Source organism: Cyprinodon variegatus, unplaced genomic scaffold (assembly GCF_000732505.1).
Source record: "Cyprinodon variegatus isolate N-32 unplaced genomic scaffold, C_variegatus-1.0 Scaffold9, whole genome shotgun sequence".
Classification (NCBI taxonomy): domain Eukaryota; kingdom Metazoa; phylum Chordata; class Actinopteri; order Cyprinodontiformes; family Cyprinodontidae; genus Cyprinodon; species Cyprinodon variegatus.
The window spans coordinates 2563060-2581987 of NW_015150462.1; the positions used below are offsets into that span (position 1 = coordinate 2563060).

Sequence of the window (18928 nt, forward strand, 5' to 3'; positions counted from 1 at the left end):
GATATCAAAAAAGTACTCCAGAGTGTTGTTCAGCATGGGGGTGAGTAGAAAATGAAGGCTAATCATGTTTTGGGTGTACTATTCCTTTAAGGATCACAGACCGGTAATGATCCTTTGCACCACTATCTTCTTCCATCCCTACTCTTGCTCACTTTCTCTTATTTTGTATGATCTTGAATTTTTTTTCCTTTTATGACAAATGTTTAAGAATCCTGCAGTCTTTGATGCTAAAGCATTTTTGACAAAGTAATGACTACAAATGAAATAAAAACCAGGATAACAACTACTGTAAAGATCCTAAGGGGATTTTTGTTCTTTCTCTGTTTTGTTCTATCCCTCTAGGTCCTAACTGCGTCTCTCCATTTAAGGCCCAAGAATCAGAACTGAGTGACATTTCAGCCAAGCTGCTGTTGCATTATTCACCTAAGGTGATTGGAACACATTTTCCCTTTCTTATCCTCTTAAACCTTGTTGTAAAATCCTGGGGTTACATTAGTTTCAGTGAAGGTAAAGTTTGCAAATAAACGCTCGCTTTCTGCTGGCAGGCCTGTAGAAATCCCATCTGCCTCGACCTTTCTCCCAATCTGCTGCACGGGCGTCTGACGGGGAACAAAGTCGTCAACTGGGACATAAAGGTCAGGGCAGCTTATTCTAACAGAGGAATTTTTTTCAAACGTTTCCGAAGCTTTCAAATCTGTCTCTTGTTTTTCTGGAACAGGATATGATCAACTGTGTCGGTGGCCTGCCGGTGCTGTTCCCAGTGCTGGAGCAGTTGGCCTGTGTGACCCCTGACCAGCAGGGCGGCGATCCTGCAGCTGCATCAGACTTCATCACACCAGATGTGAGCACACCAGCTGATGGAGACTGGGTCATCCTCCCATCCAACAGAGCCTCAGGTCCGTCATGCCGCAGCGTTTGTGTAACAAAGCCAGCTGCTGCAACATGTTGAGAAATCTGAATCTTCCTCTCTTTTCCAGAGGCGCGCCTGGAGAAAAACTTGGTGGCCACTTTCCTGTTGATGCTAAAGCATTTCCTACAGAGACACCCGATCAACCAGGAGAATCTGCTCCACTCGCATGGCGTGGGAACACTGGGAGTCCTTCTACAAAAGGTCCCTGAATTAGAATCGTTTCATACAGTTTCTGACTTAAATCTAAATTCTGTTTATTTAGCTTCAATTAAAAAGCAAATATGATCTAAAACAGCAGAGGGAAAACAAAATAAAAACATAACATTGTTAAACAGTTCCTAAGCTTCCTAAGTAAGGACATGAACTTTTTTGTACTGGTTTCAATTGAAAATATGGCAAAAATCTTCCTTTTGCTTTGATTTTTTTCTTTTATGACTCTTTTCTCCTACTTCAGATCAGATTAGTTAACTTTTCTAAGTGCTTCACAGTCTAGGAGTAAAGTCTGATAAGGAGGGAAGTGTGTTTTGTTCCCTCATACGCTCTAAAGTTTGGGTTGAAACAATTTAGAAAATGTCTTCATCATAATCACAGTAATCCACTTATTTTGTGCCTTCTGTATCCGTTCTTTGGTCCCTTATTTTAAGTCTCACTCGCCCTGATCTTTCCAGTCGTCTGTTTGCTGTAGTTGCATCTGTATTTGTTTGTTCAGTGCAGGGATAGAAGTAAGACTTTAAGTGTTCACCGAGGGAAAATTAAAGCCTCCACAGAGACGCAGATTAAATTAAAACCTCTTAGATGTGGTGAAGGTAATTCTCAGCAAAGTGACCACACCCTGTAGCTGGTAGGGATCCAAATAAAACTGATGTGTTGTTTGTTTTTCTCCTTATCTGTTTGTGGAGTCAAAGCTCTCGGTTTTACATCGCCTCAACCGAGAGCTTCCCTGTGTGTTATGAGCTCCTCTTTGTGTTGTAAATGACTTATTTTTTTATCGTCTTTGCAATCTGCTGCACGCTGACCCGTCAGTTTGCATGTGTGCCGGCTGGGAAGTGTCGTGTGGATTTCGGCTAATGGGTCCCGTTCCGGTGTTGTTTGGTTTCAGCTTCCTGCAGGTCATGTGGATGTCAGCGTGTTGGTCGCCGTGCAGCTGCTGATTGAGCAGGTAACCCATGAGAAGAACCAGGCCTTGCTGCAGCAGATCCAAGCACATCTGCTCTTCAATTTCAACATCTGGAACAAAGGAGATTTCCCTCTGCGGATCGGTGAGGACCTGCATGATTGAGCTTTATTCTGCATTTAGGTTTATTTTTAATGTGTTTTTTCCCCCCAAGGTCATATCCAATACATGTCCACCGTCATCAAGGATGACAGGAAGCAGTTCAGGAAAAAATACGGAGTTCAATTCCTGCTGGATACCATGCGCCTCTATTACGGGTACGCCTCTCAGTTTTTTTAGTTTGTTTCCATAGTAACCCGCTGACTATCACCTGCTCCGACCTCCAGGAAGAACGCTAACAAGGAGAACGACCTGAGCGAGGACGACATCCGGACCATCCGAGCATCCCTCTGTGGCCTCGTCAAGTATTACATCAGCAAGGGCATGTCACAGGAAGAGATGCACAGCATTCTGGGATACATCGCTGCCATTGGAGATGAAGACCAGGTGAGTTTACAGCTCATAATCTTTTTTTTAGAACTTTTTATTTAACCATTTTAATAATTTTACATAAAATTTCCTGACAGAAACTTAAGTAGTAGACGTCACAACAAAAACAAAATACCAGAAGTCTTCAGAATTATGACAGCAGGCAGAGCAGACAATATCCACAATCTGTAATCGTTGGCCGAGCAGGATCCCTTCCTATAGAGGAATTCCATTAGACCTCTCCTTCCAGTGGCATCTCATCCCATCTTCCTCTCCATCAGATTCCCAGATATTCTGAAATACAAGTCCATCTTTGTACAAAAGTCTCCATACTTAGCTGCAGGCTTGCAGTCATTTGCTTTGGTTTTACATTTCTCCACTGCCCAGTCATTATTTTCTCTGCTATATATCTCTGATCTGTTTGTTTAGGTATGGCTCCCAACAAAAACGAAAACACAGCTTCTGGAGACAGATATGCTTTAATATTCCCTCTATTTCATTTCTAATATTGTTACAAAATCCTCGTATCACTGGACAATCCCAAAAAATATGTGTGGCGTCTCCAATATTGCTTCAATTACGCCAACATAATGCTACACTGGGATGATAAAGTGAGTTGGAGCTCACCATCTGTTCTCACCTTTAAATCTTTCTCTTTTTTTGGACTTAAACTGCTAATTGTGATTAATTGGTAATTAAAATAATTGTCTCCTAATTTTATGATCAAATTATATTACCTGGTGGGTTGGGCGATCCAGAATAATACAATTTTTTCTCCTTAAAGGGCAACTAAATCTTCCATTTGAAACTTTGAATGCTTATAATACCGTGTTTCACAACAAAAACAATGAAAATATAACACATATAACACACTAAATGTTCGCAGCGAGTGGTGTGTGGGGTTGTCACGATACTAAACTTTTCAACTCGATACCGATACTAAGGAAAATATTCGATACTCGATACCATTTTCGATACCACAAGGATAAAAACTCCAAATTTCAAGAGAAATATTTTGATTAATAATTAAAATACAATAAATAAATACAATAAACAATAAGAAGAATATTTTGAGCTTGTTTGCTGTGCAAAGTATTAAGCAAGATTGATAAAAAACTTACAAAACTAAAATTAAGTGTTCCTTCCTTGGCTATGCTTTGCACACATAACAGTGATACTAGCCAAACCGGTTAAGAAACAAAAATAATTCTCAGCAGCTGCACCTGTTACAAAAAAATAGTCTGAAACTGAAAAGTGCACAGAATTATTCAATCACACAGTGTTCAGAAAGTGCATTTTCCTCTATTCTGCACTTTAGATGAATGACTGTTTAGGTGCCACAGGTGGTAGCACTGTACCAACACTTTTAAAAACCAATATTGTATCCAGATACAACGTTTCAGTATCGATACTTTTTTGAGTAGCGATACTTTTGACAACCCTAGTGGTGTGACACAATGAGTTAGTTTAACAGCTCTAAAAACACATCTAAAAGCAAAAAGTGATGAAATGATGTCAGTCTGAGCTATGGAAGCCCAAGAGGTGCATTGGTTGGGAAAAAAAAGCTTGATATTTACCAAAAATTAATCAATTAATCATTCAGCTCTAGTAAACACACTCTTAAAAATGTAATTTACTTAAAGAATAACCTACTAACAGCAGTAATTAAGACATTAGCTATATAACACATCATTTTATGTGCATCTATGTATACTTTCATCATTTATTTCATTTAAAATTAATTTCTAATGGGAAATAAAGTTCCTTTTTCCTAAATTCTAAACCTTATTTAATTTAATGATCTCTTTAACATTAATTAGGTTAAAAAAATAGATTAATAAATGACTAAAATAACAGATAGCTTCAGACCTTCATTTTTTCATTATTACTCTCAGAAAGTGAATAAAAAAAATACTTTAAAGCTGTTAAAAGGCTGGTCATCATCCACCAGCATGAGATTTAAATGCTTGCATCATCATCTCTGCTCTTAAGGTTCTTATAAGGAGAAAATTACCATTATTGGTCCCAACAAAGACGCTGTTTTTCCGTTCAATAGCCGACTGTATTGAGAAGCTCGCTCATAGAGCATCAAGCTCTGAGTTGACCCTTCCTGACCCCTGAAAAACTAGTCAATTTTTTTTTAGCTTTTTAACAAAACAGAACAATTTTAGAGACAGTGGAGTGACAGAAAATACAAATGAAAAAAAAAACTATAATAAAAAAACAGCTGGATACATCAAACCAGAGATATCTTTCGTCAAGGAATGTTCACAATCTGCCTTCGGGTAAATTCAGTTATTAAACTAGATGTAGATTTAAGTTATGTAAAATATAATTGATAGAAATGTTTTACTTTAGCTGTGACCCTGTTAATTGCAGCTGTGTGGTCTTCTGGAGATGTTACTCAGCCTCCTTCAGAGCAGCCCGGCCAAAGACCAGCTCTTCCTGCTCCTCTTTGAGCCTGCAGCTGCAGATTCCTGCTACACGCTTCTGCTCAACAACAAGCACTCAGACCGACTGAGGGAGCTGGTCTTTAAGGTGAGTGTCTGCTGGTTTTCCTGCCAAAGCCGAAGCCGTTCTGAAGAATTAACCCAGGTTGTCCTGTGGGCAGCTGTTTGAGCGGATGCTGCGCTGCGACCGGGTGTATGAAAGGAGCAAGCAGCGCTTACGGCTGAGGGAAGCTGGTTACAACGGGCTGTCTCTGGTTTTCTCCGAGCTTCACATCACCCCCACTCTGATCCGCTGCCTCCTCAATCAGGTTCTCCATACAGGTCAGTGTTGTTTTAAAATCCGCTTATTTAAAGATACTTCTGCTTCATTCGATCAAACAACATGTACTGAATCCTGCAGATCAAGTTGTGAACTACAAGGACCTGATGGCTCTTGTGCAGCTCACACACCGGGCTGGACCTAGTGTGCGCCTTATTGTCTGTAAGAGGGTAAGAAAGGGTGTTGATATTACCCTGCCTCTTCTTGCTTTCCATGCTGCATGTCCCACCTCCTTTGTGGTTAATAAACGTCCCTGTCCTTCAGGTGTACCAGCTGCTTCAGTCCCAACAGGAAGCTGCCAGCCAGATCTCCAAGCAGCAGTGTTGGCAGGACACGCTCGTGCGGCTGTACCTCCGAGGCGACGGCTCCCTGACGCTGCGCGGCTCCGACACAGCCAGCAACTGCAGCTTGGATTTAAACCAGAACGGCTGCGGCGGCAATAACCGCCTGGAGCTGCCGCTGGAGAGGAGGCCAAGAGCAGGAAGCGCCGGCCGCCTGGACCGGCTGGAGGACGACCGGCTCAGCGTAGGAGACACGCGCTCCGTGGACAGCTTGGATGCCGATGTCATCTCGCTATTGGACACGCCGTCTTCCTCCGCCTCCACCGAGCCGCAGCTCCCCATCAAGCCATGGGTGTTGAGTAAATCAGGAGGCTTGACATTAGATCTTTCACACCTTCAGGCCTGTGAGGGCGGAGAGAGTGGAAGCCAAACGCCTGCAAGCATGCCCAGCACTCCTTCTCCACTGGAGACTGCAAAGCCCCTCCCTGGGAACTCGGGGGATAAAGATGCAACAGCCTCTTTTACTGAAGACAGCTTCCTGTTCAGTGACAACATCTCACTGGGGGAATCCTTCAACAATGTGGAGGTGAGGTCGGATTGGCTGCTTTGTTTTCATCTTTAAAGGTACACTATGCAACCACTGTTGATTTTCCAGCGAGGCTCCTCCCAGAGGGCGAAAGTAAAAGTGCACAGTCGTAAATATGCTCAGCTGTTCTCCTGGTTTCTCCATCAAGCCAGGCGCGGTTGTTTTGAGCTTAGCAGACAGGCGAACGCAATGAATCATTTATTTTGTTCCAATTTTGCTGTTTTCTCGCTGGTTCCGCCATGATAACTGCACAAATATCGCCACTGCGCTAGCAACAAGCATGCCTTTTACTGGGGGCGTGTAGCAGTTCTCGCCGTAAAGCAAGACCGACTCTCGCGAGACTTCTGAGCCTGTGGGTGCGGGCCGAGGACTCCTGCGATTGCAAGTGCAGTATTTCCCCTACAGACCACCAGGGCGGCCGAGAAAACCTTTGTTCGACCTGAAATGACTCATTTAATCATCCGAAACGTTATGGAAGACATTAATTAACTGAAAAATGTTGCATAGTGTGCCTTTAAAATCAATCCCAAGTTCTTATCATTTTTGTTTTGTTTTCCTTATGAACTTATTTTCTAAATTACCTTTTAAATCATTGAAGTGTTTTGGGGGGTTCATGTGATCAAATTGTGTGGAGATATCAGTTTTAGCACCAGATTCTGGCTTTGATTTAAGTCTAGATTTGACCCGACCATTCCAGCATCTAAATCAAATTGTTCTATTTTTAGCCGTTTGTTCGTGGTGCAAAATTGTCCTTTAAATATTCAGTAAAATTAACTTTCAGTTCACTGCTGTTGAAAAGTTTCACCACAGCAGGACCAGAACACCTTGTTCCACATGTTTTCTGTGCTCCTTATTTATCTGTAAAAATATCTGAAAGGAAATAAAAAGAGCTTCCATCAGTTATTGACATGTCACTGCTTCCTCAGGGAGCTCCCTTTCATCTGCAAACCTTTGGGGGTTTCAGCGGTTCACCAGAAATCAATAGGAGGGGCAGATTACATCCACTCTGCAGGATCCTGTTATTTCCTGCATGCATGATTTACAGAGTAGGATGGAGTAAAGGAGGACAATAATGTGGTGTAATGTCGCCCTCTAGAGGGCAGAGGAGGAGCTCTGCAGCATGCTGCTGGAGATCGTCCTGTTTGTGATGTGGCGAGGCGTGGAGGGCTCCGATGACTCGGCGTGGCTGGAACGGGGGCAGGTCTTCTCAGCTCTCACCAAACTCGCGACTACCAAAGAGCTGCTGCTTCCTGTCGACCAGATCAAGCTGAGGTCACCATCCTGTCTACTGTTTTAACAGTTAAATCTCTCCGACTCTTGCTTATGTTTTGATTTCTGTCTTCCAGTCTCTTGGAGCGCATGTTGGAGTGGGCTGTGACCGATAACCGGGAGGCCTCGGCCGCTTCGCTACCGCATCACACAGAGAACGCCGTTCGGCTGCTTCACGTTGTGCAGGACTTCCTGCAGGCGGAGGGTTTGGTCAACCCAGCCCTGTGGACAGACAAGGTGTTAGAGGAGACTGTGACTCTGATGGATTGCCTCATGGTGTGGTACTCTGCTGGGACTCAGTGGTTCCAGCTCTCCCAAGTAGGGCTGAGACTTCTGCTGGGCTTCATGGCTCAAGAAGACATGGAGGTAAATTTGTCTCCTATTCTTCCAAAGAACAATTCCAAGCATGCGCCATGATGCCATGAATTCTCCTCAGGTGTGTGCCTTGGCCTCAGCAAAGCTTAACGGCATCCTGCAAACCAAAGAAGTGTCGAGCCAGGATGAAGCCTGCTACTTGCTGGGGAAGTTGGAGGGCATCCTGCGGCGCTCCGTCCAGGAGCAGACAGATGAGACGTACTCCTTCCTGGTTCCGGTGCTCCGAACGCTGCTCTCCAAAGTCCACCGCCTCCTCTACATGGAGCTGCACCTGCCTCAGCTGCCCGACACCAATGGAAGTCCCTCTTTCTTCGAGGACTTTAAGCTCTACTGCGACTCACCCGAGTGGCGCGTCTACCTCGATAAATATGTACGAGGGTCCGACTCGCTGATGCTGATGAATTTATTTCTTAGAATTTATGATGCAAAAAAAGTAAAAATTTTTCCTTGTTTTCACTGATTGCAGATTATTCCGTACATGAAGCAATATGAAATTGAGATGTTCAGTCAGGGTCATGAAACCATGGCTCTGTACTGGAAGGAGTGCTATGAGGCGTTCATGGTCAGCTTGCACAAGCGGGAACGAGAGAGGGGCGAGAGTAAGATCCGCTTCCAGGTGAACTAACAGCAGAACGACCCGATGATGACCGTCCCCCCCGGTCCGTCTCAGAAGCGTAATTAATTTCCTTTCTCCAGGAGCAATTTGTGGAGCCGTTCATGCGACGCAGCCGCCAAGAAAACCTGCGCTATAACAATATGTTGAAGCAGCAGCACAGCCAAAACAGCGCCACCCTCAGGCAGTGGAAGGCAGCACGACGCGGCCTGGTGTGTGAAAGGGGTCCATGGGCTGACAGGTACGTTAACTCCTGGCACTTCCTGTTTTTTTTCCTCCCCTTTTCTCTAAGAAGGGCACTTTAAATAAGCTTTTATCTTGGATTTTCTTTTTTTTTTTGGCTAATTTAATTACGATAAAATGATAAAAACAATAAGAGTGAATATTTTTGTCATTTTTCTGCCTTGTTCAGTCATATATGGTTTATAGTTTTAAGCAAAAATATAGTACAGACATAGATTAGTGTAAAATATATTGATGGGCTTTCTTTGGATATATTATAGAAACATTGTAAATTGGTGAACTAGCATTAGCATGGTATGTGTTAGCCTAGATGGAAAAATATTTCCATAATTTCCTGGTAAAATAAGCTGTCTGACAATTTCTAAGTCACAAGTGGAGATGATATGAGCTTTTCTAAAAATGAAGCCAACCGAGCCGAACAACAAGAAATGTGTTGTATGCAGTGTTAGCGATTTAGCATAGATTAGATATTAGCGCAGGTAGTTTGAGAACGTTTTTTAGAAAAGGGCCGTTTCTCAATATGCGTTCTTGAGCGTTCTCGTGTACTTGTCAATTGCCGAGGATGCGAGCATGAGAACGCACCAAATCCCCGGATGTTGTTCTCGCCCTGCCCTCTTTATCGAGTATGCATCAGAGCAGATTTGTTCGTTCTTGAGATTGACAGCTGTCCCAGCATGCACCGCTGCAGCAGCAGCAGCTTTTAATGAAGCGCTCCATTGAAAGTTAAAAGTTTTTCTTTTCTGTTGCTGTTGTTCAATAAAAGTACGTTTTAAGATCATTTGAGGCGAGAATATTATACTTTAAAGCGTCAGAGGACCGCGGCAACCAGCGGAGCTCCAAAGCCAACGGTAGCCAGGGCTAATCTTAGCCCGTCTGCAGCAGTCCTTTCTCGGCATAGCCGTGTGTGAAGGACTGCTGGCTCTGATGGCGATTTTATTTGGCAAAATTTTCATCTGATTTGTGTTTATCTTACTTTGTCCATTATTATTCCCCCACTAAATGAAAAAAGTAATACTTGTGGTGACGTCACGAGTACGCTTCTGTTCCAATTGATCCATATCTATACTACGTGGTCGGGTTCTCGCCAAGTCCAGACTTTACTGTGTTCTTGTCAAGGCCGGACTTGACGAGAACGCAAGTCCGTACTCGCGTTCTAGTGAATTAAGAAACGGCCAAAATTTTGAATCTGCGATTTCCAAAAGGATGCAAGGTTCAAATCTCAAAGTTTAGAGCTCGTCCATGCTGTACTCTGTTTGGCCTTTCTGGTATCTCCTGAATGTCCAGCTCTCTCTCTGCTGTGTGTGATCAAAGTAGCTAAATCAGCTCGGCCCTATACATGGGAGATTGCTTTCAGGACTCTTATGTGTGTATTCTTGAACTTTTTTCAACAGACAACAAGATGAGATGCATTGGAGAGTGTCTAGCGCAGAGAACTTCTCCAGAATGAGGCTGAAGTTAGTCCGTAATTACAACTTTGACCCTCATCGAGAGGCCAGTGCTCTGAGAGACAACCTGGGTAGGATAATATAAGCTTAGTTTCCTCTAATATTAACAAATGAAAGAACTTTATAAAGGGGATATATCCTGTCATCTCTCTGGTCCACTCAGGTGTCCACCAGCAACGTGCAAATCCAGAACCTCTGCTGCTGGAGGCTGTGAAGCAAGTTAAAGTCAGCGACTTGGAAGACGACATATTGGAGCTGCCGGAGGACGACCCTGCTGCCGCCGGCAACCAGTTAGACAAACATTTACAAATAGAAGGTTTTATACGTACCGATATCTCTGTTTTGTAACCGTCACCTACTCTCTGCTGTGTCCTGAAGGACTGAAGCAGAGGAGGTGGGTCAAAAGGAGAAGATGGTGCTGCTGGAGGACTGTGAGCTGGTGACGGTGGTGGATGTGGTTCCTGGGCGCCTTGAGCTCACCACCCAACACATCTATTTCTATGACAGCAGCCAAGAGAAGGAGGAGGGTGAGCAGCCTACCTTTGGAGAAGAAACTCTGTTGCCTTCCTGCTTTAATACTTTCTGGTTTTTTTTCCCTTAAAGGGGTGGGCCACGACTTCAAGTGGCCCCTTTCACAGATCCGGGAGGTCCACCTCCGGCGATATAACCTTCGACGCTCAGCACTTGAAATCTTCCTCATTGACCAGACAAATTATTTCCTAAACTTTAAAAAAGAGGTAATGAACTAATTTGATCATAAAAGTGCATAAGTCCTCAATCTTCTTTTAAAAATAGATGACTAAATTTTTTTTTTTTTAATAAACAGGTGAGGAATAAAGTGTACAGCCGCATGCTGCTGCTGCGATCGCTCAGCCTTTATGGGACCCGTTCACCTCAGGAGCTCCTGAAGGCATCCGGACTCACACAGGTTAGAAAGTTTATTTGATTACAGACATTTTTAATGAATGTTGTACTTTTTACAACACAAACAGATTCAGTTTGGATCTATTCAATGAATATAATACAGTCTAGTAGAGAGAGAGTCAAATTTAGATGCAGATACAATTGAATTTAGTCCTACTTTCGAAATTAAGTGGATTATAATAATAATAATTGAGTAAAAAAAAGTATGGAAACCTGGCTGCGTAATGCGCATCCTTATCAGGAAGGTATAAGTGAATTGGAAACACAGTAAAACTTTATTATTCTGTATTATTAGTTCATTTTTATGTTGTTCCAGAAATGGGTGAACAGAGAGATTTCCAACTTTGACTACCTGATGCAGCTCAACACGATTGCAGGCAGAACCTACAACGACCTGTCTCAGTACCCGGTGGTATGTTCACTGAACCGACACAGAACGATGTGTGATTTACGGAGTTCCTTACGGGGTTGCTCTATGTTTGTCCAGTTTCCCTGGATATTGGCTGACTACACCTCAGAGGAGCTGGACCTCTCTGACCCGCGGGTTTTCAGGGACCTGTCCAAGCCGGTAGCGGTGCAGAACGAACGCAACGCTAAAGCAGTCAGAGAGAAGTACTCACTATTTTCCTGCTCTGTTATTATCCTCAGAGCTTTAGGATGTCAAAGCAGCAGAGTCTGACCTTTTGCTGTCTTTTCCTTAGGTATGAAAGCTTTGAGGACCCAACAGGCACTATTGACCGGTTCCACTACGGCACCCACTACTCTAACGCTGCTGGAGTGATGCACTACATGATCCGAGTGGAGCCTTTCACCTCCCTGCACATCCAGCTGCAGAGCGGGCGGTCAGGAAGATTCATTTCTCAAGCATCATTTTCTCTTATTAACAGCTGGGCGCGCTAACGGCACTATGCACTCCCAGGTTTGACTGCGCCGACCGTCAGTTCCATTCCATTCCAGCGACATGGCAAACCCTCATGGACAACCCCAACGACGTCAAGGAGCTCATCCCGGAGTTCTTCTACTTCCCTGAATTTCTGGAGAACCAAAACAGTGAGCCGTGTTGCTGAATGAATGCCTACTTCCTCCTTTTTTTTTTTTTTTTGCTCTTTATATATTTTTTCCTTCTTTATCAGGTTTCGATCTGGGCCGCCTGCAGATCTCCAAGGAGAGGGTGAATGATGTTGTTCTGCCTAAATGGGCCAAATCCCCAGAGGACTTCATCTACAAGCACCGCAAAGCTCTGGTGAGGCCCAGTTCTGCTCTAAAGGGTGTGATCCTGCTGAAGGTGGACGGTCACGTTTGTTTTCTGTAACAGGAGTCTGAGCACGTCTCGGCCCACCTGCACGAATGGATCGACCTGATATTCGGTTACAAACAGAGGGGCCCTGCAGCTGTGGAGGCTCTCAACGTCTTTTATTACTGCACTTATGAAGGTAAAGCATAAGGAACCGGAGTAGAACCAAAGGTTCCTTCTTCTCCTGGAAAAAAGTCTGCTGTTTCAGACTTTCATTGTGATCGGTTTGTTTATTTCAAGCCTGATGTTCTTCCAGGAGCCGTAGACTTGGATGCAATAACTGACGAAAAGGAGCGTAAGGCCGTCGAAGGCATGATCAGCAACTTTGGTCAGACTCCCTGCCAGCTACTCAAGGTGAACCTCAACCTTCCCCGCATGTATATTACCTGAAAACCATTTAATACTAGAACTTCCAAGGCCGTCAAGATATAAAATTAATTTTATGTTGCTTTGGTTTGGCTTTTTCTGTTTCTATATTTCTATGTTTCCCTTCATTTTTTTTAATAAAATTAAAACGTAAAAGAATAAATATGGTTAATTTTACTTTAATCTCCCACAACCGTAATTTTAACGGCTCTATTAGTTGCATGGCAAATTCTTCCCGCAGATGATTGACGTTCCGTACCGTTGCCTAGCAACCAACATTCCACCTAGAACTCTTTAGGTAATATGAAAAACTGGCTTTCAGAATAAATCTAACAACATATTGATGATAGCGATTCGGGAGGAGGGGGGGAGGCCGATTGAGGAAAACTGGGGAGGAGTCTGAGGATGATCACCCACCCCCCTGGGAAAACGCAGACGTATCAGTGACCCATCAGACAATAATAAAACTTTTGTTCAAGCACAGCCCACACCTCAGCTGTTACACTCAGCGGTCCAAAAGCCAAACCAGAGCCTGTGGTCGATTATAACCACACACAGGTCGGCGTGGATTTGTCGGATCAGATGATTAGAAAGGATTCTGTAAAAGCTGCAACGAGAAGATGAGCCGTGGCTGTAATTTATGATCTCCTGGAAACATCAGCTATAAACACATTGGTTTTGTTCAGGAGCTGTTTGAATGTCACTTCTTCACGCAGAGATTTTATCCTTGAACTGGTAAAACAGCTGCGGGCAAACCACAGGTTTCCAACCCCTCCGCCTCTGAAGAGCAGCTTTGGCGAGGGCACAGAAAACAGCACCAGGTGCTTCAGCGCTGGACGAAAAAACACTCATATGATGTTTGTCATGAGTACAGGGTTCCCACAGGTCCTTAAAAAGTCTTAAAAGGCATTGAATTCTTCAAAATAAAACTAAGGCCTTAATTGGTATTAAAATGTCTTACATCACTCTTTTGTAGGTCTTAATTTTTAAAACATCATAAATAAGATTATTTTTATACATGTAACGAAAATTGGCTCCAGCCAAGAGTTTTCTCCATGGCTAAAATCAGGGAACATACATGAGGCTCAGTGTATTTTGTGCAAGAACCGATTCAAGCTTGGAACGATGGGAATTAAGGCAGTAGAGTCACATGCGAAGCGCGAAACACAAAGCGTCAAAATGGAGTTACAGAGAAACAGCCGGTATTTCTCAGTTTTGTTCCACCCTTGTCTCTTCAACGCCTCCACTTATCACCAAATCAAACATACTAAGAAAACGATACAAAGAACAATAGCTGCAAAAAAGACTTAGCACTGGTTATGTTGTGGCTTTAAAACTGATTTGCTAAAACAAAGTTTGTAAATTCAGTTAAATATTTGTTAAAATATATCTGTCATTTGTGTGTTTTTAGCTTTCTTCCTGTATGGGAAGCTTTTCAAAATTTAAACCATTAGTGCAGTGGTTTATTAGCCTCGTGAGACCATCCTGATCTCGCAAGCTTTCAAGATTTCACTCGCTAATCAGTCTGGAGACTCTCCGTTCAAGAAAATTTGGAGCCGTTCACCAAACGAACGTCCAATCAGCGTTGGCTTTGAGGCAGGTTGAGGTGTGACGCAACGAGAAGCGCGACATTCTAAAGAACATGGTGGCTTCAGCCGATGAAACTAGCGTTAGCGTGGCTATCGAGCAAGTTTTATCGGAATTACAGAGTATTTCTTCACTGAAAGAAGAGCAAAACACTGCTCTGGAGGCTTTTCTCAGAGGAAAAGATGTTTTTGCTCTTCTCCCGACTGGTTTCGGCAAGAGTTTGATCTATCAATTGGCTCCTTTTCGTTATCGCTCTGTTACGTCATATGCTTCGTTGATCTGATTGGTTTATTTGGCCCGTCTATCACCAACATAGGCCAATCAGCTAACCAGTATTTTCGCCCCTTCCCAAAATTACTTCAACCGAAGGTTTCCAGATGGATATGCGGAGCAAACCCATCTGGCGGAGTCAGGTTAGTGGTTTATGTTATAATAAACCTTTGGGTTAAGTTGTCGCAAGCAGGTTTTTCTTGTGTTTCTTGTGAATTTGGTCTTAAATTTCTATTTCAAGTCTTAAAAAGTCTTGATTTTAACTTGCCTTATGCTGTAGGAACCCTGTGAATGTGAAAAGGTGATCTGAGGGAAATGTTTGGGGGGAATCAATCAATTTCTGTAAATAAAATTGTAATTTCAAACTTTGAACCTGTGTAGTAAAACAGTCTTACTCTACTGATTTATTTTTAATATAAATTTAGTAGACAAATTATATTAGTATACAATACAGGCTTTGAAAAATATATATTAGACCTGTTTTAAGGTTTACATATCCACAATGGGTTTATATCGCACACTAGAACCATCTCAGTTGATGACATCATCGCTACTTATGCGTTTCATTGCGAAAAATGTCACCTGTCAAATTTATGGCCAGTGGGAGTTCTAGTAGGAGTCCTATTGTTAAACAAATCAGCAGCGATGCGATGCAATGACTTCCTGCGTCTTTGCTGCCAGAGTCTCATTGAGTCTGTGTTTCCGTTTGGACTGTAGGAGCCCCATCCGGTCCGTCTGTCTCAGGAGGAGGTGGAGAAGAGGAAGGCTCAGCAGGACTCCAGTCCTCTTAACATGTTCGAACACCTTGGAGATCTCAAGTCCTTCTTTGTTGAGGTATTTAGAATCACTTAACAGTTTAGAACGATTTAAAAACAAAAACTAAAAAAAGTTGGCCCCCATGTGCTGCAGGGCATCAGCGACAACGTGCCGCTGGTTAAAGCCGTCGTTCCAAAGAACCAGTCCCATTCGTTTATCAGCCAGGGAAGCCCCGACACAATGGTGAGTTTTTCCTTCCTCTAATAAAAGGGTTACACTGACGTTAGCATTAACGCCTCTGGATGTTATGGCGCCTCCAGGTGACGGTGAGTCATAACTGCCTGGTGGGGACCCATGGGTGGCTGCCTTACAATAAGAACATCTCCAACTACTTCACGTTCATTAAGGACCCCACAGTGTCCAACACAAAGTGAGCACGATGATCCTATTACATGTAGAGAAATGATACTTCTGACATCAAATCATGATCGTTTTTTATATATATCTCCTTCTAGAACCCAGCGTTTCCTGTCAGGACCGTTTGCCCCCGGCGTGGAGCTCGTAGCAGGCCTGTTTGTTGTCTCCCATGACGGAAAGCTGCTCTTCAGTGGTGGACACTGGGACAACAGCCTCAGGGTCACCTCGCTGGTCAAGGGGAAGACCGTGGGACAGCACATCCGACACATGGGTAAAGAAACAGATGATCAGCGTCTGTTTCTATCTTCTTTGTAGTTCCCTCATTTTTTTTTTTGTGCATGTTCTTTTTCTCCACCCTTCAGATGTGGTTACCTGCTTATCAACCGACCACTGCGGCATCCACCTGATTTCTGGCTCCAGAGACACAACCTGCATGGTGTGGCAGGTTCTGCAGCAGGTCGGAGCAGATGGGCGTCTTTGAACAAAGAACACGGTCGATGTATTACAAGTGGTTTCATGTTGTTTTCTGCTTTCTTTATTGAAGAACGGAGCTCCTGTGGGTCTTTCTTCCAAACCCATCCAGGTGCTATATGGCCACACGGATGAGGTGGTCAGCGTGGCCATCAGCACGGAGCTGGATATGGCCATTTCTGGCTCAAGAGTAAGACAGCAGCATTATTTCTGTTCCCTTTATCCTTTATGGTGCTGCCATCTAGTGGTAGGATGTCATATCAGTTTGTATTTTTGGTTTTCTTTAGATGATATCACCATTTTCAGGGTTTAGGTTGACAGAAGAAGAAAAACAACTCTGTAGTAATTAGGTTTATAGCATTAGCAGAACAAATATCCAAAGATGCTAATTGTTTTGCCTCCAGGACGGAACGGTGATCATCCACACCGTCCGCCGAGGTCAGTACATGCGCTGCCTGCGGCCGCCGTGTGACAGCTCCCTGCCGCTGTCCATCCTCCACCTGGCCGTGTCTTGGGAGGGTCACCTGCTGGTCCACACGTGCCTGGAGGGCAAGGCCACACTCAAAGTAAACGTAGTAGCATTCACATCAACGGGCTGAATACAGGGGATGCATGAGCTGTGCTTAGTTTTTGTTGTGTTTTTTCAGGACAAAAACACTCTTCATCTTTACTCTGTGAACGGGAAGCACCTCTGCAGTGAGGGGCTGAAGGAGCAGGTGACTGATATGTGTGTTTCAGGGGAGTATGTAATCATTGGGAGTGAGCAGGGATACCTGTCCATCCGGGATCTGTACAGGTAAGCAAACAATCTGCAGGATTGCAGTAAAACCTCAGACAGGATTTAATGCATAAAAGTGAAATCTGAAAAGTGCGTTGCGCAGTTTAATCTGGCCTAAAAGCTAGTGGTAAAACTCTCCAGCTGATTAGTGTGTTGCTGAATGGCCTGTAGGGGGCAACAGTGAGTGGAAAAATGCATTTAATTTGTGGTTTAAGGTGAGGAAGACTGTTGTGTTCAGGTATTCCACGCACCGCCGTGACGCTTCGTTTGTTTCTCCTCCAGCCTGTCTCTCTGCTCCGAGCCCATGGCCATGCGAGTTCCCGTCCGCAGCGTCTCCGTCACCAAGGAGCAGAGCCACGTCCTGGTGGGCCTGGACGACGGCAAGCTGATCATCGTCGGCGTGGGCAAGCCGGCGGAGGTAAAGAACTCTCTGCGGAACTACATCGCTCAGAGCCTGGAGGGGTCGCCCCTTATGGCCTCCCCGCTGCTGGCCCCACTGAGGGCTCGCTCGCCGACGCGCCTGCTCCACCAGCGGGACCAGTTGGTGTTCAGCCCCACTTCCAGTCCACAGAGACCCTAGCATGTCGTTTGTTTCTCCCCCCTTGATTTAAACTGTAGATTAGAGACACATGCGCCCACCCCAAACATGTGAAACCTCCTCCGCACGCCTCACCTCTCCTCCTCAGGGACGTCGTCTCCCGCTCTTCCACATCATCGAATTGAGAATTCAGTGTTTTATATTCAATCCAGAATAAATATGCTGTGAAACTCCTTCAAACTAAAGCCATAAAAACAGACTGATAATAATAATAACGATGTGCCAAAATAGTTATAAATGTGGGAGCTTTGTTTCAATCATTGCACCTTCCAGCTTTTCCTCATTTTTTTGCTTAGACTGACTCACCAAAGTCAATCAAGCCTTGATTGTATTTCTTTATTACCTCACAAGTCAATCAAGCTGCGATCATGAATCACATCCCTCCTTTTTCCCCTTTTCCCTCCTTCTTTTGTTCCTTTTGACACTTTTCTCCCCACACTCTCCATCCCCCCTCCCCCCCTGAACTCCCTTTCTCCCACTTCCTCCTCCTCTTCCTCTTCCTCCGCTCTTCCCAGATGCGATCGAGCCAGATCACGCGAAAGCTGTGGGGCTCCAGCAAGAGGATGACTCAGATCTCAACGGAGACGGAATACAACACCCATCAGGAGAGCAACTGATCCCTGACTCCTGTTTACCCCTCACATCCGGTTGTTCCTCATTTTTCATAGACTCCCTTAAGTTCCTCCATTTTTTTTTTTTCTTTAGCTGAGCAGGCGACTGATGGGGAAGTGGCGTCATAAATCCTGCTCATCCATCTTTTCTGGGTGTGTTGTCCTGCTTTGGGTTGACCATCAAGGCGCTGGCGCTGTGGTTCCTTTGCAGAACATCCCACCACTACCCCCCTCTTCATTCCTCACCATATATAACAATCAAACAAGTGTGTGTTTGTCTGAATGAGAAGCGTATCGCCAATATATATATAAAAACAAAAACAGACAACAAGCTAGATGTAAGTGACCTTTATTTTGAGTCAGACAGATGGCTCTGTTTATGTCGGCTGGGAATCTTCTCGGTTTCCAGCCTTATGCAGTAAATCAGCTCCAGCACTCGCAAAACTAACTCTATGCCTTTTTTCAATAGGTTTGTATAAAGAGACTCATTTGTTGGAACACCTGAAAAGATCCTGCACTGAAAAACCAGTAGAAATCTAAAATATTTATTTAGTGTTGATTCGACCGTAAACTTTCTTCTAAATAATCTGGGATAAAAAAAAAACATACCTTTTAATTGTTCCTGTTATTTTAAGGGAAGCAAGCCCACAGCATCATACATCCTAGACCGTGGGGGGGAGGTGTTAAGTTTGTTTACTGTAGAAAAATGCATCAAATTAAAAT

The 18928-nt window shown here is 44.0% G+C and overlaps 1 protein-coding gene across 1 annotated transcript in view; it reads left to right on the forward strand.

Annotated features, from left to right (window-relative positions):
• Positions 1 to 18707, forward strand: part of nbeal1 (neurobeachin like 1) — a 41207-nt gene extending 22500 nt beyond the window's left edge. Inside the window, exons 17-54 of the mRNA XM_015378692.1 lie at positions 343 to 428; positions 546 to 635; positions 719 to 896; positions 978 to 1111; positions 2010 to 2169; positions 2239 to 2341; positions 2411 to 2570; positions 4932 to 5090; positions 5164 to 5323; positions 5403 to 5491; positions 5586 to 6188; positions 7285 to 7460; positions 7535 to 7823; positions 7894 to 8202; positions 8299 to 8448; positions 8529 to 8686; positions 10080 to 10204; positions 10297 to 10423; positions 10512 to 10660; positions 10737 to 10870; positions 10960 to 11061; positions 11374 to 11469; positions 11545 to 11669; positions 11759 to 11899; positions 11977 to 12107; positions 12191 to 12300; positions 12373 to 12490; positions 12608 to 12705; positions 15292 to 15408; positions 15484 to 15573; positions 15651 to 15760; positions 15846 to 16018; positions 16110 to 16204; positions 16292 to 16408; positions 16623 to 16784; positions 16866 to 17014; positions 17279 to 17414; positions 18110 to 18707. Coding sequence (XP_015234178.1) covers positions 343 to 428; positions 546 to 635; positions 719 to 896; positions 978 to 1111; positions 2010 to 2169; positions 2239 to 2341; positions 2411 to 2570; positions 4932 to 5090; positions 5164 to 5323; positions 5403 to 5491; positions 5586 to 6188; positions 7285 to 7460; positions 7535 to 7823; positions 7894 to 8202; positions 8299 to 8448; positions 8529 to 8686; positions 10080 to 10204; positions 10297 to 10423; positions 10512 to 10660; positions 10737 to 10870; positions 10960 to 11061; positions 11374 to 11469; positions 11545 to 11669; positions 11759 to 11899; positions 11977 to 12107; positions 12191 to 12300; positions 12373 to 12490; positions 12608 to 12705; positions 15292 to 15408; positions 15484 to 15573; positions 15651 to 15760; positions 15846 to 16018; positions 16110 to 16204; positions 16292 to 16408; positions 16623 to 16784; positions 16866 to 17014; positions 17279 to 17414; positions 18110 to 18211 — 5711 coding nt within the window. The 3' untranslated portion in view covers positions 18212 to 18707. The remainder of the gene's footprint in view (positions 1 to 342; positions 429 to 545; positions 636 to 718; positions 897 to 977; positions 1112 to 2009; positions 2170 to 2238; positions 2342 to 2410; positions 2571 to 4931; positions 5091 to 5163; positions 5324 to 5402; positions 5492 to 5585; positions 6189 to 7284; positions 7461 to 7534; positions 7824 to 7893; positions 8203 to 8298; positions 8449 to 8528; positions 8687 to 10079; positions 10205 to 10296; positions 10424 to 10511; positions 10661 to 10736; positions 10871 to 10959; positions 11062 to 11373; positions 11470 to 11544; positions 11670 to 11758; positions 11900 to 11976; positions 12108 to 12190; positions 12301 to 12372; positions 12491 to 12607; positions 12706 to 15291; positions 15409 to 15483; positions 15574 to 15650; positions 15761 to 15845; positions 16019 to 16109; positions 16205 to 16291; positions 16409 to 16622; positions 16785 to 16865; positions 17015 to 17278; positions 17415 to 18109) is intronic.
• The last annotated feature ends 221 nt before the right edge of the window (positions 18708 to 18928 follow it).